The 18,614-nt window shown below is 40.6% G+C and overlaps 1 protein-coding gene across 16 annotated transcripts in view; it reads left to right on the top strand.

The window, feature by feature from the left end:
* Nucleotides 1-18,614, top strand: part of LOC132815678 (histone deacetylase 9-like) — a 766,519-nt gene that overhangs the window by 438,078 nt on the left and 309,827 nt on the right. For 15 of the 16 annotated variants that reach the window (XM_060824725.1, XM_060824717.1, XM_060824724.1 and 12 more), the window contains one exon: nt 16,910-17,041. The exons of the other annotated variant lie outside the window; for it this stretch is intronic. In XM_060824725.1, coding sequence (XP_060680708.1) covers nt 16,910-17,041 — 132 coding nt within the window. The remainder of the gene's footprint in view (nt 1-16,909; nt 17,042-18,614) is intronic. 16 annotated transcript variants of the gene reach the window in all.

The following is an 18,614-nucleotide window of genomic DNA, read 5'->3' as shown; positions in this document are numbered from 1 at the left end:
TTTAATACTTCAATGAGACCACCCCTTAGTCATCTATACTCAGTGGATTATAAGATTAACATGTTAAATTCATCTTCATAATTTAACCTTTTTAGCTCTAGTCATACTGGCAGGTGTATGCTCTGGCCTTGGACCTTATATGAAACCAATAAATGGGATTGAAAACCAGCCACTCAGAGGAAATAATTGTAAATATCTTTATATAAAAGAAAATAGTATTTGAAAACTAAAATAAACTAATTGTGTCAGGAGTGATCTCCAAATAAAAAAAATACAGCCAAAGCAAGTGTGGCACACATTAAAATGAAATGGAATCGATTATCGATTGAATTTCTTTTGTGACCTGAATGATTGTTAGTTGCCATAAATGGATTTTGATGAATCTGTGCTGCAGCCATCCAAAGATAGTATGTACTAGAAGCTTTTTTGACTGTCTCCAATTGTTTCACTTTAATCCAGTCTGTGTGTGTAGTCTTAATGTTTTCTGCTTCATACATTCCTCTCACTGGAATTATTACAGAATATTGTGAGTAGGAAATGTATTGATTTTGGTCTATTTTTCCTCTTTTTCAGGAAAGTACTTGTGAAATATTATTCTTGCTTTCGAGTAGAGTAGCTCTTATGTTTTTCACACAGACAATTGCAGTGGCAGAGTGCAGTGATGAATCCTTATTATTACTGCTGTTAAATCTTCACTCTTGTGAGAGCAGAGAGTTACAGAGCACTCAACAGGAAGCGTTCTGTTTATGTGATTGATCTGAATTGCAACAAGGGATGAATCTGTGGCCAAAAATAGAAAGCAATTTATGCAGCTGTGCGTGAAATAGGTTTGTGTATAATTCCTGCTTCATTCAGCCTGCCCTGAAGAGCTCTCACCAAACCCAGAGGATTTGCATTGCATTAGGCAATTGTTCAAATGGAAATCTCTTTACTGCTCAGTGGTACAGGGAGCTAATAAATAAAATGACCCTGAACACAACACTAGATTTTTTTCTACTTTTTTTTCTCTTTCATGATTGTTGATGCAGCTCAAATACAAGATTTTTTTTTGACTGATAACAATCCTTAAGACACCCAGAGGATAAATTCCAATTCCAGTTGTTTTTCTAATTTCTAAAAATCCTTCAGTGCAGAACGTGGCCATTTGGCCCTATGGACGTGTGCCGTCTCTTTAAGTAAACTATCCAATGAATTCCACTTCGAGAAGTTTTTTTCTTCATCCCGACCACAAGCTGCTCAGTTACTGCTTTTCTCTTTCCATTCTCCTCAAGTTTTGTTTTGAGGTATAGATCACCAGATACTGCCAATCCAAAAGTGCCACACTCAGGAGGAACGTTTTGTATGGCAGGCTAAACATTTTGTGTCAACAGGCTGATCAATCATGGACAATATTAAGAATGATCTTGTCCACATTTAAGATGAAGGGAAGTATATATCTTGTAGTAAGAGAGTATACACAGGTAAATAATTCGGTTTTGTTTATATAGTTGCATGTACTGTTGAATTGCAACTTCAGTTAAAAAAAAAATTGTTGCTCATTTCCATTATGACCTAATGGCCAGGAGGAAGTTGTGATGAGGAATTTCAGCCAAAGTGTCTCAGATGGGTAAATGGTGAAGAATGGGAATCCATACTGATAAAGTGAACTTATCTATGAGAACTGGAGCCTGAGTAGCTAATTGAACCTGGGAGGTTTGAACTCTTTGACTGAATTTTATCAACCCCTGGGTGTGAAAGGATGGTAGACTGGTGTTGGTAAAACAACAGGGAGCTATGTCAGGAAGCTCCAAAATGCATCCCTGCCACTGAGGGAGGTATGGAACTACATTGTATAATTGAGGCCCCATTTCAGGGTCAATACATAAGGCCACTCCTGCAATTTGAGGAGACTGTGAACATCATGACGACCCACTTGGCCTACAAAGGCTCCATGGGCCACAGAAATGGCTATAAGTGGGAAGTGGAGCTCCTACTGTCTCAGTGATCTCCATGAAGGGTGTGTTCTTCTGAAAGACACAGCGTAAAACCCTTGGCTAACCTAAATTTTACTTTTTAATTTAACAGTCTGCAGAGATCATCATTTTTGAGGCATCCTTGAGCTTACCTCAGAGCTGGCCAACCCTCTGATTAGGACACTGCCATCAATTACCAACAAAAACATAAAATGCTGAAGAACACAACAGATCTAGTAGTATCTGTGCAGCGAGAAGCACAGCTACCTATTTGAACCTGATATGTCTCTTCCTCAGAGCTGCCATAAATTAGCAGGAAGTCTGTGGTAAAATTGCTGAGGTGATATTGTTGCTGGTAAATGCAGGTTTCGTTCCTGCTTCTTGACCCAGTGTCAAAGTCCAGAACCTGTGGCAGATTTCAGCCCTATGCCTCAGTTCTGTATCTTTACTATTACGAGCTTTTTAACACCAGACCATTGGAGAGATCTCAAATTTCTCAGTATGTTGTTGAATTGCACCAATGTAGTATGAGAACACTGAAGCACTGAAAGAGGTTATTATTAAATGTGTCAGATTGTTCATGCACTGTGATCTAATATGTAAGAAATTTCTCACTCCTGAATGATTCCTGCCATTTTTGTACTCCTCCAAAGCAAGAAAAATAAACACTTCAAAATTGTTTTGGGGCACAGAGTTTTGTAAAATTCTGGCTTGAATTCCTTATCTGTCATCAGGGAATGCTTTTAAATGTAGAAATGATAGAAACAAGAGTTGGCTAATCAGCCCATCAGGCCGGCTGTACCATTTAATATGAACATGGCTGATTGGACACTTCAATTCCTTCTGCCCACAATATCATCAAAACTCTTTACAGCATTGGTCATCGGAAAAGTATGTACCTTTATTTCAAATTTAACTTGCACAGCCGCACTGGGGTAAGAATTCCAAAGCTTCACAACCTTCTGAGTAAAACAAATTCTCCCCATCCCAGTCCAAAGAAGTAGCTCTTTTGTATTGAAATTGAGTCCCCTAGTTTTATTCCCTAACCTGGAGAAACATCTTGCCTGCATCTGCCCTTTCTGTGTCTTGAAGTATTTTGTAGATTTTTTTTTAAATTGGCACTTTTTATATTGTACAAAAAAGAGTGAGCAAAAGGGTTTTTTTTGTGTGTGCATCTTAATATTTCAATTCCAGTCGTGGGAGGGATATATGGTCATTTTTATTTTCTCTCAAATAATACCTTGGGCACACCACTGAATAAATGTTAGCTATTTTAAAGCCCTTGAAATGTCAAGGCTGCTGTGAAGGCTACCTAATAAATTCCACTAAAAATGTAGCTGGTGGTGAGGAAATAGCAGACAGTTGAAGTATTTTTTGTGGAGGTGATTGCAATGAAAATGACTTCACACAATTTGAAGAAAATAACAATTTTTTTCCACCCAGTGTTGAAGGAAGTGCCATATCATTATTATTATTATTCAGCTGGGGAAAATGGTTGTTATGTAAGTGAAACTTGAATAAAATTATAGTTAAACTGTTCCTTTACAAGATCACAGTCTCCATGTTCAATTCTACAGCAGCACATGTTCTAATTTGTTGATCTCTGTCACCCATGAGAATGAAAGCTTTACATGGAAGACTAAATTCCCTGTGCTGGACGTGTGTGCAATTGCATAATATTATCTTAAACATTACAATACCACAAGGCTAAGTATTCAGCTGGCCCACCAGTGAAGATTTTTAGAAGAAAAATAAACAAAATGGCACATTCTTCATTTAGAGTTGGAATGATTCTTACAGTGGTCATGGTGGAAGATATCACAGAATGCTGATGGAGATGTCAAGAAAGAGCTGCATGCTGATGGTATTTCAAGCTATTAATTCTCAAAAAAGCTTGGATTTTACCTAACTGTGCTGAATGCGTGCGGTTCAGCTGGACCTCACACTAAATGCAATCTTGTCAATATATCTGTTATTCTGGCTTTCGTATGAAACATGATGCAATGTATTCTGCCGCTGTGCAATAGAGGGTTCTAATTTTAATGACTCAAAATAGCACAGTGATAGAGTCATAGAGATCTACAGAACAGAAAAAGGCCCTTCAGCCCATTGTGTCCATGCCGGTCAAAAACAACCAGCTCATTATTCTAATCATGTTTTCCAGTTTTAGGCACATAACCATGTATGCCTTGTCATCTTGAGTGCACATCTCAATATTTCTTAAATGTTATGAGGGTTTCTGCATCCACCACCCTTACAATCAGTGAGTTCCAGATTCTCACCACCCTCTGGATGAAGCAGTTCTTCCTCACGTCTGCTTTAAACCTTCTGCCCTTTACCTTAAATCACTGCTCCCAGTCACTGATCCCTCCACCAAGGGGAGGTTGGGGGAGGGAGTGGGCGCTGGATGTGAGGGGCGTAGGTCCTTTCCATGAACCGTGTCTGTGCCCCTCATAATTTTTATATATATCAATCCTATCCCCTTTCAATCTCCTCTGTTCCAAGGAAAACAACCCCAGTTTGACCAATCTATATTTACAGCTGAAACTCTCCAGCACATGCAACATCCTGGTAAATCTCCTCTGCACCTTCTCCACTACAATCCCATTACTCCTATGTAATGGATTCCTGAATTGCTCACAGTACCTGAATTGCCCGCAGTTTGTGGGCAGCACGGTGGCACAGTGGTTAGCACTGCTGCCTCACAGCGCCTGAGACCCGGGTTCAATTCCCGACTCAGTCAACTGACTGTGTGGAGTTTGCACGTTCTCCCCGTGTCTGCGTGGGTTTCCTCCGGGTGCTCCGGTTTCCTCCCACAGTCCAAAGATGTGCGGGTCAGGTGAATTGGCCATGCTAAATTGCCCGTGGTGTTAGGTAAGGGGTAAATGTAGGGGTATGGGTGGGTTGCGCTTCGGCGGGTCGGTGTGGACTTGTTGGGCCGAAGGGCCTGTTTCCACACTGTAAGTCTAATCTAATCTACTCTAGCTGTGGCCTAACCAACATTTTATCCAGTTGCAGTGTATTCTCCTTGTTTTTTTTAACTCTGTCTTTGCAATTAAAGGCAGGTGTTGTACCAGACTGGCCAAGGTTGCACTATTTCTCTCCACAGATGCAGCCAGACATGCAGAATTTTTCTAGCATTTTCTGTAAGATTTCCAGTAAGTGCAATATTTTGTTTTCATTTAAGTGATTGTGGTAGGCAGTTTAGAGCTTTATCTTTTAAAAGGATAAACTCATTCTAGGTTATCTGAGTATATCTACTTTCAGATGAACAGGGATGATTTGGGGTCAGGTGACACACCAGTTCTGAAGGGCTGTAACAGAAATTATAAAATCTAAATGAATTTCCAACTTAACTCGCCATTTGGTTGTAGCAGTTACTGGACAGGCCTACCCAGGGCTCAGGAAACTTCGGCACAGGAAGAGGCAGATGCAGTGGTGAGGGATCTGGGCACCTTTGAGCATGAATCGCAGAAAGTGGGTCTGCAGGTGCAGCATATGTTAAGAAAGGCAAATGGAATCCTGGCATTAATTGCAAAAGGACTGGATTAAATAAGTAAAGAGGTGTTGTTACAATAATATATAAGCTGTTGGTGAGACCACACCTGCAGTATTGTGTCCAGTTTTGGTCTCTTCAGGAAGGATGTGGTGGCATTAGAGGCAGTTCAGAGGAGCTTCACCAGACTGATTCCAGGGCTGTAAGGGCTGTCTTATAAGGAGCGGTTGAATACCTTGGGCTTCTATTCGCTGGAGTTCAGAACAATAAGGGGGATCTGACTGAGGTCTATAAACTGCTAAAGGTCATTGTTAAGGTGGACGTTGAACAAATGTTCCGCTTTTTGGGACAGTCTTGAACAAAACGTCATAGATTTAGAGTGAGAGGACATAGGTTCAAAACTGAGATGAGGGTTTCTCAGAGGGTTCTGAATCTGTGGAAGTCACTGCCCCATTGGAAGCAGAATCAATCAACAGATTCAGGAAAGGTGTAGATATGTTTCTGATGAAAAGGGGGATAAAGGGTGATGGAGAGGAGGCAGGACAGTGGAGTTGAGACCATGGTAAGATCAGCCATGATCATGTTAACTGGTGGAGCAGGTTCAAAGGGTTGAATTAGGTGGAAGTGAGGACTGCAGGTGTGAGTCGAGGGTGTGATACTGGAAAAGCACAGCAGGTGCTTTTGCCCAAAACCTCTACTCTCCTGCTCCTGAGATGCTGCCTGACCAGCTGTGCTTTTCCAGCACCACACTCTCGACTTAAAGGGCTGAATTGTCTACTCCCACTCCTCATTCCTCTGTTCCAATGTAGCAGGGAAGTGCATTTCTAGCACTGCTGGTGAGGCAGGAGCAATAATGATTCTTCAGTCTCCTGATTTCGACCTGCCTAACCTATTGTGATCTACTATCCTCTCCTTGATTAGCATTTTAGTTCTTCTAATAATGGGCACTTTAGCTTCCTTCTCCATAATCTTTCCCACCTGCTATTCCTCCACCCAGTCTGGCATCAGGCTGCAGCCTTTAACGGCCTCGAAACCAGGTATTGCTATGAAGTTCAGCAGGAGTTTTGTATTTGCAGTGATACCAAGTTTCCCTAATGTCAGAAGTCCTCCAAACCCCACCATGCTTTCCCTTCCTTGATACATATTATGGTTTGGGTGATAACTGATGTGACACCCATAGTGCTATCACCAATAATGTGTATGGCCTTTTTTCCTAAGACCCTAAGATGAAAGAGAAGATGAAAGCATTCCCACTCATTGAGTCTGTTCCACCATTCATTGAGATCATGGCTGATCTGATCACTGCCACATTCCTGCCTTCCATCACCACCACCTCCCCCTCCCCCCCCCCCCCCCCAAACACCACCACCACCCCCAAACCTGGCTTTATTTAGTGATTGGAGAAAGTGAGGACTGCAGATGCTGGAGATCAGAGCTGAAAATGTGTTGCTGAAAAAGACCAGCAGGTCAGGCAGCATCCAGGGAGCAGGAGAATCGACGTTTCGGGCATGAGACCTTCTTCAGGAATGAGAAGAGTGTGCCAAGCAGGGTAAGATAAAAGGTAGGGAGGAGGGACTTGGCAGAGGGGTGTTGGAAATGCGATAGGTGGAAGGAGGTTAAGGTGAGTGTGATAGGCTTGAGTGGGGGTATGGGAGGAGAGGTCAGGAAGAAGATTGCAGGTTAGGAAGGTGGTGCTGAGTTCGAGGCTTGGGACTGAGACAAGGTGGGGGGAGGAGAAATGAGGATACTGGAGAAATCTAAGTTCATCCCTTGTGGTTGGAGGGTTCCTCGGCCGAAGATGAGGCGCTCTTCCTCCAGCCGTCGTGTTGCTATGGTCTGGCGATGGAGGAGTCCAAGGACCTGCATGTCCTTGGTGGAGTGGGAGGGGGAGTTGAAGTGTTGAGCCACAGGGTAATTTGGTGGTTGGTTGGTCCCAGAGGTGTTCTCTGAAACGTTCCGCAAGTAGGCGACCTGTCTCCCCAATATAGAGGAGGCCACATCGGGTGCAGCAGATGCAGTAAATGATGTGTGCGGAGGTGCAGGTGAATTTGTGGTGGATATGGAAGGATCCCTTGTGGCCTTGGAGGGAAGTAAGGGGAGAGGTGTGGGCGCAATTTTTGCATTTCTTGCGGATGCAGGGGAAGGTTGGGTTGGTGGGGGGTGTGGACCTGACGAGGGAGTCACGGAGGGAGTGGTCTTTTTGGAACGCTGATAGGGGAGGGGAAGGAAATATATCCCTGGTGGTGGGGTCCGTTTGGAGGTGGCGGAAATGAAGACGGATGATACAATGTATATGGAGGTTGGCGGGGTGGAAGGTGAGAACCAGTGGGGTTCTGTCCTGGTGGTGATTGGAGGGGCGGGGCTCAAGGGCAGAGAAGTGGGAAGTGGAGGAGATGCAGTGGAGAGCATCGTTGATCACGTCTGGGGGGGATATTGCGGTCTTTGAAGAAGGAGGCCATCTGGGTTGTACGGTATTGGAGCTGGTCCTCCTGGGAGCAGATGCAGCGGAGACAAAGGAATTGGGAATATGGGATGATGTTTTTACAGGGGACAGGGTGGGAGGAGGTGTAGTCTAGGTAGCTGTGGGATTCGGTTGGTTTATACTAAATGTCCATGTTGAGTCGGTCGCCCGAGGTAGAAATGGAGAGTTTTAGGAAGGGGAGGGAGGAGTCTGAGACGGTCCAGGTAAATTTGAGGTCGGGGTGGAAGGTGTTGGTAAAGTGGATGAACTGTTCAACTGTTTAACTGTTAGTGATTTAAAAATCTGTCTTTCTCAGCGTTGAATATACTTAATGACCCACTCTCAACAGCTGTTTATACACACATTCACTACCCGCTGAGAGATGAAATTCCTCTTCATTTCTATCTCAAAAGGGTGACCCTCTTATTCTGAATTATGCTATCTGGTTCTAGACTCTCACAAAAGGGGAAATAACCTTTCCACATCTAACCTGTCTAGTCCCCTAAGAATTTTGCATGTTTCAACAAGATTACAGAGTCATATACAGCATGGAAACATACCCTTCCGGTTGTTCCTGATGACTTCAGAATTGCTCCCACTCCCAATTTCCTTTCTACCTTTTCTCCTGTGTCACTTCTTCTCTCCCTCCCACCAATTGCAAGATAATTTTTTCAGTTCAGAATGACCCTTTTTAATCTTACTTTTCTTCATTTATCTATTGACATGAATGTTTATTTCTTGTTTGATAGTTTAATGGATGTGGATGTAGAAGAGTGGATGCAAGCTTCATAAATCTTGTTCAGTCAGATGTTTTTCTCAGCAGTACCTCAGAAAGAAATGTGATAAAGACTGAGGCAAATCCAGGTTTAGTGTTTGTTCCTGGGACACCATTGAGACTGATTCTTGTTGCATTATAAAATCCCATTGGTCCAGTGTTACTGAATAATTTAGAGTAATTGCTTATAAGGAACAGCACATGCTGAAATGATTTTTTTCTACTTGATGTGATTTAGGATTAAAGTGGAAAATGCTTTTAAATATTGCAAAAAAATTGCTCCCTGTAGGTTTCACCCAATAGTACAGTAAGTGCATTTATCAAATTATATGACACAATGTCATACAAAGCTAGAAGGTGCTAATTTTGAAATTTAGTCTGCATTGACGTGATCTCAGGGTAATTGTGTTGGTGTTAACTGTTCTGTGCCCATTATCATCAAGGGTTCCCACTGCAAATTACTGTCCAGAAAACTCTGGAGTGCAATGTGTGAACATGAGAGATGTGTATGATAATTGTATGTCTGAGATGCATAGAACAGAATCACTCAAGGCTGTGATGCTTCATGACAGACCAGCTGGACCACAGTTACTGTTTAAGACCGCACATGATTAATCTCACATACACTGTCAGGTGACCTTGTGTGAAATCTTTCTTGCAGTACCATGGTAGGCCAAGGCACTGCCATGCGTAGAAGACTGGCTGACTGACAGAAAACAGAAAGTGGGGATAAAAGGATCTTTTTCAGGATGGCAGCAAATGACCATCATGGTCAGTGTTCATTTAAAAATCACACAGCAAGAGGTTAAACTCTAACAGGTTTATTTGGAAGCACTAGCTTTCAGAGCACTGCTCCTTCATCAGATGGTTGTGGAGTATAAGATCATAACACGTCTTACAATTTTATACTCCACAACCACCTGCTGAAGGAGCAGCCCTCCAAAAGCTAGTGGTTCCAAATAAATCTGTTGGACTATAACCTGGTGTTGTGTGATTTTTAACTTTGATCGCCCCAGTCCAACACCGGTACCTCCAAATCATGACAACTGTTCATGTTATCCTTTAATGAACTGAACGAAGGAACTGAGGCACTGTTGGTAAGTTTGCAGATAACACAAAGATAGGGGAAGGAATAAATAGTGTCATGGAAGCAGAGAGGCTGCAGAACAACTTGGATAGGCTGGGAGAGTGGGAAAAAAAGTGACAGAATACAATGTGGAAAAGTGTGAGGCTCTGCACTTTGATAGGAAGAATAGGAGCATAGTCTATTTTCTAATTGGGGAAAGGCTTGGAATACTGAAATTACAAAGGGATTAAGGAATCATAGTTCAGGATTTTCTAATGATCAACATGTAGATTCAGTTGGCATTTAGGAAGGCAAATGCAATGTTAGCATTCATTTCGTGAGGAATAGAATACAAGGGCAGAGATGTACTATTAAGACTCTATAAGGCTCTGGTCAGAGCACATTTTTAACATAGTGAGCAATTTTGGATCCCTTATCTAAGGAATGATGTGCTGGCAATGGAGTGGGTCCAGAGGAGGTTTGCAAGAATGATCACAGGGATGAAGGGTATGTCATATGAAAAGCAGATCTGTGCTCACTGGAGTTTAGAAGGATGAGAGGGGATTTCATTGAAGCTCTCAGAATAATGTGAAGCCTGGATAGAGTGAATGTGGAGAAAATGTTTCCTCTCATGGCAGGGACTGGGACCTGAGGGTTCAGCCTCAGAGTAAAGGGACAGTCCTTTAGAAGTGAGATGAGGAAGATTTTCTGCAACTAGTACATCTGTGAAACTCATTGTTGCAGATGGTTACAGAGGCTAAATCATTGAGTGCAGAGCTTGATAGGTTCTTGATTAGTGAGGAGACTAAACGTTATGTGGAGAAAGCAGGAGATTGGGTTTGAGAACAAATCAGCTATGGTCAAATGACAGAGCAGACTTAATGGGCTGAATGGCCTAATTATGCTCTGATATCTTATGATCAGAAGGTAATGATTCTGAGCGATTAATGTTCAAGTTGAATTAGTTCAAACTATCTGATGATATCACCCAGTCTTTGAGTGGAGGCAGGTAAGTTCAGCAATAGCCTTTGAAGGGAGCAGATGTATTCTGGATAGCTCCCAAGAGTTCTTAAGAAGTACACCGGACTTGTAATATAGTTAGGCTTATTACTCCCATGCAATAAGTTATCTCGTTAACAAAGACCTTCGCCTCTTCTGTGAAGATTTCATGAAGGTGGGTACCATTAATAATTAGACAGACCCTAGATGTAGAAAAGACAAAGGAAGATTGGCAGTCAAATCCTACAAGATCCCTTACTCTGAACCGCATATTGGCATGATGTGCCAGTAACAGAGTAACACTAACTGGTGGTTCAGATTTCATGCTGTGATTCCCACTGTGCAGCTAAAGCTGCTTCCCTCCATAATAAAGTCAGAAGGTATGTCTGCTGATGTTTGTGCAATGTTCAGCAAGATTCACAACTCCTCAGATACTGAGGCATATCCAAATGCAGAAAAATCTGACAGTATCCAAGTTTTCAAGTGGCAAGTACCATTCAAGTCGCATAATTGTCATTTAGTACAACAAACAGGGGCAAATCTTATACAATTAATTAGAGGGCCTTGGGAAGTGTTGTAGAACAGGGGACTTAGGGGTTCAGGACATAATTATTTGAAGTTTGCATTATATAGAGACAGGCTGGTAAAAAAGACATTTTGCATGCTTGCCTTCAATGCTCAGTCCTTTGAGTATAGGAGTTGGGAAGTCATGTTGAGGTTGTACATATCATTGGTGAGGCCTCTTCTGGAGTATTGTGTCCAGTTCTGGTTGCTCTGTTGTAGGAAGGATATTATTAAGCTGCATAGAGTTCAGAAGAGATTTACCAGGACGTTGCCAGGTATGGAAGGTTTGAGTTATAAAGAAAGACTGGATAGGCTGGGACTTTTTTCAGTAGAGTATAGAATGGTGTGACATGACCTTACAGAGGTTTATAAAACCGTGAAGGGTATATACAGACTTAATTGTAGGTATCTTTTCCTGAGGATAGGGGATTTCAAGATGATGGGGCACAATTTTAAGGTAAGAGCCAAAAGATTTAAAAGAGGGACAATCTATTTACACAGAGGGTGGTTTGTATGTGAAATGAACTTCCTGAGGAAGTGGTGGATGCGGATAGTGGATACAATGTTTAAAAGACACTTAGGTAAGTACATGAATAGGAAATGTTTGGAGGGATATTGGCCAGGAGGAGTCAGGTGGGCCTAGTTTAGTTTGGGATTATGTTAAACATGGACTGATTGGACCGAAGGGTCTGTTTCTGTGTTGTATGACTTTGACTCTATAAAAGAAAATTCAATCTTTTTCTAATGATATTCATTGGAACTATTATTGCAGAATCCCCCACTATCAAGATCCTGGGTGTTGGCATTGACTAGAAGTGGAAATGGACTAACCATATACACACACACACACACACACACACATTTAATATGGTGTATATACTGAGGCTACAAGAGCAGGTCAGAGTCTAGGAATATCCCAATGAGTAACTCATTTCCTGACTCTCCAAAGCCTGTCCACCATCTACAAAGCACATGTCAGGATGGAGTGATGGAGTACTCTTCATTTGACTAGATGAGTACAGCTGCAACAACATGGGTGAAGCTTGACACCGTCCAGGACAAAGCAGCCCATTTGACTGGCACCATATCTACACATATCCACTTCTCTATTCCAGATGTTCAGTAGTAGTCATCTGTGCCACCTTTAGACAAGACCCAGTCAACCCATGACCACTACCTCCTTGACAGATAAGGATAGCTGATACATAGGAACATCATCACCAATATGTTCCCCTCCAAGCCACTCACTATCCTGACTTGGAAATGTTTTTCCCAAGTCACTTGGTAGGAATGCTGAAACTCCCTCCTGAATAGTATTTTGTGGATACCTACACTAAATGAGCTGCAATGGTACAAGAAGGCAGTTCGTCACTACTATCTCAAGGGTGACTAGGAATTGGCTATAGTTGCTTGCCCAGACAATGATGCTCACATCCCATTACTGAACAAAAGTAAGTTATTCAACACAAGTATATTTGCTGTGTTAAGAGTGTAATTGCTTTAAGATATTTAGTTGTTAGTTTGATAGTGGTAGTGACAGCTGACACAGCTGTGAAAACGTCAACAGAGAAAGCACAAAGATGGCAAAGGTTATCTCCAACAAGAGAAAATTCAACCCTTTTCTCATGATGTGCTTTGGTCCTAGAATTGTGGCACAATGACTCGTAGTTAGCACTGCTGCCTCACAGTGCCAGGGACCCAGTTCAATTCTATCCTTGGTCGACTGGCTGTGTAGAGTTTGCACATTCTCCCCATGCCTGCATGGGTTTACCCCCGGGTGCTTCGATTTCCTTCCACAGTCCAATAAAACGCAGTTTAAGTGGGTTGTCCATGCTCCATTTCCCAAAGTATCCGGGGTGTGTAGCTAGGTGGCCAGGGGAAATTTAGGATTACAGGAATAGGATAGAGGGATAAGACTGGGTGGGATGCTTTCTGGAGGGTCACGTGAACTTTACGGGCCAAATGACCTGCTTCCACAATGTAGGGATTCAATGAATGACCCAAAAATAAACTTCCATTTAAAGGTGGAGGATTGGTGACCACTGTAATCTTGGAAGCACATATATTGTTTAATTACTTGGCAAAAAGGTTAGAAGGAGATGTTGCATAAAGTGACAGTTCTGAAATACTTAATGTTGAAATTGCATTAGCTCCAGCCAATATAATAGTTTCACACAGTAGTTGAACAGAAACAGATAAGTCTTTATAAGGAGCTGATGTTTTCAATACAATTACCACAGAATTATAATCCAGTATGCAGCGGAAGCAATCAGGAGAATCTCGAACACAGGACTTTTAAGTTATTTTAATTTGTTCAGGAGGAATTATAACTGTTCAGAACTGGTGGGGTTTGGTCATGTAAACCCATGAAAATAAAAAAAATACCCAACCTAAATTGCCTTTAAGCTGCTGGCTTTTAGCTTTATTAGAGGTAAGATGGTGTCCCTGAAAGTGGGTTGTTCATTTAAATAATTAAAATGAGGCTGCATCAAGGTGCCAATGCCTGGGAAACTGAGATTAAAAGAACATTGAATTGATTCTTCTATTAATATCAATATTATGGATACAAAGGAAAGCTCCTCTTTCTATTTGACATCAGGTCTTTGACTACATAGCATCCTGTATTCTGTGTTAAACCTTTGTGGTTTTAGCTTAACCTCGAACTTTTTAGTTTAAGAGCATGTTTGTATGGCAAACAATGGACTGCTTTTAATTTTCGATCATCTGTTGAAAATTCCTCTTTTACATTGCAGAATTAATATTTTTCTTATTGACAGTATTGATTTTTGATTCAGTATATGTAATTTCTCAGAGATATTTTGATCACAACAAGTACCTAAAATTTAAATATAGAGTTACATTTGTCAGAGTGTTATAGTAAAAACAACTGCATCTATACTTTTGTGCACAGAACTTACCAAGAAGCAACATTGTAACTGAGGGACAAGTATTGACCAGGATACCTGGGATAAATTCATTGTTCTTCTTCATAAACATGGCTGAGATCTTTTAGAGTCACAAGAAAGGGAAGGCAAGGTCTGATTTAATATATCATCAAAAGAACAAGGTTTCCAACACTCCGTTAGTACAACATTTGAGAGCCATTTGAATTTAAAGTTTCAAACCCATGATATTGTAGCAAAATGTAAGGTACATACAATACTATTGTTAGAATGTAAACAGAGTAGAGCTTCACTATTTGGATAGGTAACCAGAGAGGCAGCTCAGTGGACTTCAGAATCTGCTCAGTTAAACTTTGCAGAGTGGAACACCAAATAGGCTGTCAACCTGTAACAGTGCACTCTACCCCTGCACAACAAAGTCAATATTTACACCAAGGTTCCATGATGACATGTATGTCTTTAACATCTGAACAGCAAACACTTGCTTGATGAAGCATACAAAATCTCATTTAGTTTTTGATGTATTAAATGATTTTAGAAAGTGGTGCAATGATGCAAATTGGATCACTGCATGAGGAAAGTGCATTCTTCCCTGAGCTTAACAGCTGCCTATTAAATAAAATTGATGACCCATCAAATAGCATATTAATAATTTCAGAAAGAACAATCTGCAATTGAAGGAAATCAATACTTGAACAACATTAGTCAAAATAACAAGGAGTGCAGTTGTACGGTTTATTCTTAGTGCCTCGATTATGTTATCTTCAAATTTGTTCATCTTTCTGACAGCTGTAAATAGCTTGTTTTGTGTTTCACATATTACCAGGCAGATTGCAAAAATAAATTGTTCCTGTGTCTTGATTTTATACTCATCACATTTCTTCATGAAATGAGCCTTTCTGAGTCAACACCCCATCACTTCTTCTCAAGCGATTCATTCCTTGTTGCTAACAGCCTCTTTTGTATAGATTATTTCAATGATTCATGTAAACATAAAGATGAGCAGAGGCTACGAGGTTGGTTGACTGCAGGGAAAATACTTGGATTTATTCTCACCTGATGTTCACATGAATTCTCCTGTAGCAAGGGCTACTGTGTAGTGATTAGAGACTGGAACCTCCAAGCATTTTCCTTTGTGTGTAAAACCACATCCCTGCTTGACTGAGATCCGCAAGCTTAGCACAGATTAAAGGTTGGGGTTTAGATCAGAGTGGTGCTGGAAAAGCACAGCAGGTCAGGCAGCATCCGAGGAGCAGGAAAATCGACGTTTCGGGCAAAAGCCCTTCATCAGGAATAGCTATGAAAGCCTATTCCTGATGAAGGGCTTTTGCCCGAAATGTTGATTTTCCTGCTGCTCGGATGCTGCCTGACTTGCTATGCTTTTCCAGCACCACTCTGATCTAAACTCTTTTTTTCCAGCATCTGCAGTCCTCACCTTTGCCTATAGATTAAAGATAAACCGAGAAGTGCCTAGATGCTACATAGCTAAACTGCTCACCAGACAAACTTGCTTAATTTTGACGAAACCTCACTAATATCACAATTTGAAATCAAACGTGGTGATTTAAATATATTTAATTATCAATGGCTTGAGTTCAGAGTTACTTTTCAAAACAACTAAATATCTGCTGTTTTGGATCAATTAACTTACACGTATAAAAAGAAGTTAAAACTCACACAACACCAGGTTATAGCCCAACAGGTTTAATTGGAAGCACACTAGCTTTCGGAGCGCCGCTCCTTCATCAGGTGATTGTCCAACGCTCCAAAAGCTAGTGCTTCCAATTAAACCTGTTGGACTATAACCTGGTGTTATGTGATTTTTAACTTTGTACACCCCAGTCCAACACTGACTCCTCCACATCATGTATAAAAAAAAAGTTGCGTTGTAATTAAAGCATTAAGATATATGTGAATTCAGGAAACGTGCGCATTCATGTATAAAGAGCTTAGAGGGGTAATATTTCTCCACATCTACAACTAAGGTCAGCAAAGAACATGATGGAAACAGCAATATCAAGTGACTTTGAGAGGTTATTGCTTTCTTTAAGTATCTCTTTGGCAACTTCTAGGTCCAAGGTGTCTACAGAACAATGTGAGTTCTCCACCTTTGAACACACAGGGTCTTTGTTGATGTGGGAGGTCTGAGTAATAATGAGTTCCTATAAAGAATCTGTGTCTAAGGTGGAGTAAATCAGCAGGGATATGGAGAACTCCCACTTTTTCCAGAATACCATCCCAAAGAGCTGATTCTGCTGAAGACATTAGAATAGAAAGAAGAATGCAAAAAGTAGTAGGGACTACTTAAGCAACCCTGTGACTGGAGTCCAATGTCATTGTAGAAGTTTGAATATGGTTATTAAGATTGGGTACAGGGATTCTACAGCATATTGTGCAGTTTTTCATTTGTACTATTCACAGCAGATTGTTGTCATGAGACTTAGTGGCTTGTAAATTTTCAATTTTTTGTGGTGTTTGGGTGGACAGTTTTTGATCAGGTGGTTAGTTTGGGAATCCCAGACCCTGCTTTCATTTCCCTTGATTGAAACAATGAAAGAATCTGTGCACAGGTAAAACTCATCTGCCTGGAGTTGAGTGCACTTTACCTGGCCTCTTATCACTCTCCTTGTAATGTGATACAAATGTAATTTTGATTCTGTTTGCCCCAAAATCATGTTCTCATGTTTTCACAGCCTCAGAACCAAATTTGAAGGTGCGTTCCAAGTTAAAACAGAAAGTGGCAGAGAGGAGGAGTAGTCCATTATTGCGCAGAAAAGATGGCACCATTATCAGCACCTTCAAGAAGAGAACACTTGAGAGAACAGGTAGTTGGGAAGAACATAAGGCTGTTGATTAAAGCTAACATTGCTCTGTTACGGGTGTCTTCAATGCATCCAAAATCTTGCCTATTTCTTAGTTTAGCAAAACGAAACAAATAACTTGAAACAACTAATTGAAGCAGTTCCTGCAATAGAATCGATTGTTTTGTTAGCTATGAGAATTAATTGTATGAGGGAAATGGAACAATGTAAGTACAGACATTTAAAACTTAGAGGGAGGTAGTGGCATAGTGGTAATGTTAATAGGCTAATAATCCAGTAATCTAAATCCTAGCTCAATATTTAAGAATTTAGTTTGAAGACCACTTTGGACAATGGTGAAATTTGTAAAATCTAGAATTAAAAGCTATTATTATAAAGACCCATTTGGTTTATTAATGTCCTTCAAGGAAGGAAATCTGCCATCCTTACCTGATCTGGCCTATATTCGACTCCAGACCTCAGCAATGCAGTTGTGCCTGGAGAAAAGATCAGTTCGGTGCTAACTTACGAAGTACATCAAATGCCAGCCTTTACACACCGTCACAAACAAGGAAGGAAAAAAACAATGAGAGGAAAAAGCTTTTTTAAAATCTAAATGGTTACCAGTTTGATTGATTAATCTTTTCCCTACATATTTACTTTCCACTTTAATTTCTCAAACTACACTATCTCCAGAAATAAATCTAATCATCTTTTAAACCAATTTATGTTATTATTTTACTTAGCCATCTCTGGCAACTTATTCCATAATTTTCCCATCCTGAATTTATAAAATCTCATTTTACTTCTCTCTCTATTTCTAACTAACTATTATTAACTGATTTTCCACACTGTTTGAGTTTATGGCTTGCATATAGAAATTTTGTTCATCTCCTTCAAGATTTTTAAACTTCAGTTAGGATATTCTAAATGCATATATGTTTTAAATACAAATTCCTTCATATTTCCTCATGTTATCATTGATAGTACGCTTTAAGATTTCTTGCATAATTGTTCCATGTCTTGGCTAAGATTTTAAAAAGGAGCAGTAAGGATATCTCATATGGTAGGAGGCACAATCAGTTAGTCAATCAGCCTCTTGAATATCAATTGGAATATTACACCTTTCCATTCAGAAATAATATTGAGCATGGAAAGCCAGAAAGTTTAAGGTGAATTTAGTCTTGCTGTACAAAATGATAGTAATATCACTGGATGAATAATACAAAAGGTCAAGCTAATGTTCTAGAGATACAGTTCAAAACACAAAGTGGCAGCTGGTGAAATTCAAAAATTCAAAAATAAATCTGGATTTGGGAACTGGGAATATTGACAATGGCGATCATTGATTATTGTAAAGGTCATGCCCTTTCTGTCATCCTTACTTGAAATGGCCAAGATGTAACTACAGATACATAGTAAGGTGGTCAGCATTACTCTCTGAAATAGCTGAGCAAGCCATTCAATTCAAGGGCAATTATGGATGGGCAATAAAAGCTGCTGATGTCCATGTCCCTTGAAAGACTGAAAGGGAAAGAAGCAAGTCTAAGAAATAGGTGCATGAGTTGGCTAAATAACCCATCAGACCGACTTCCAT

The sequence above is a fragment of the Hemiscyllium ocellatum genome, chromosome 5 (genome assembly GCF_020745735.1).
Source record: "Hemiscyllium ocellatum isolate sHemOce1 chromosome 5, sHemOce1.pat.X.cur, whole genome shotgun sequence".
NCBI classification, from domain to species: Eukaryota; Metazoa; Chordata; class Chondrichthyes; order Orectolobiformes; family Hemiscylliidae; genus Hemiscyllium; species Hemiscyllium ocellatum.
The sequence above is the reverse complement of the archived record's forward strand: the minus strand, read 5'-3'. Positions and strand labels throughout refer to the sequence as shown.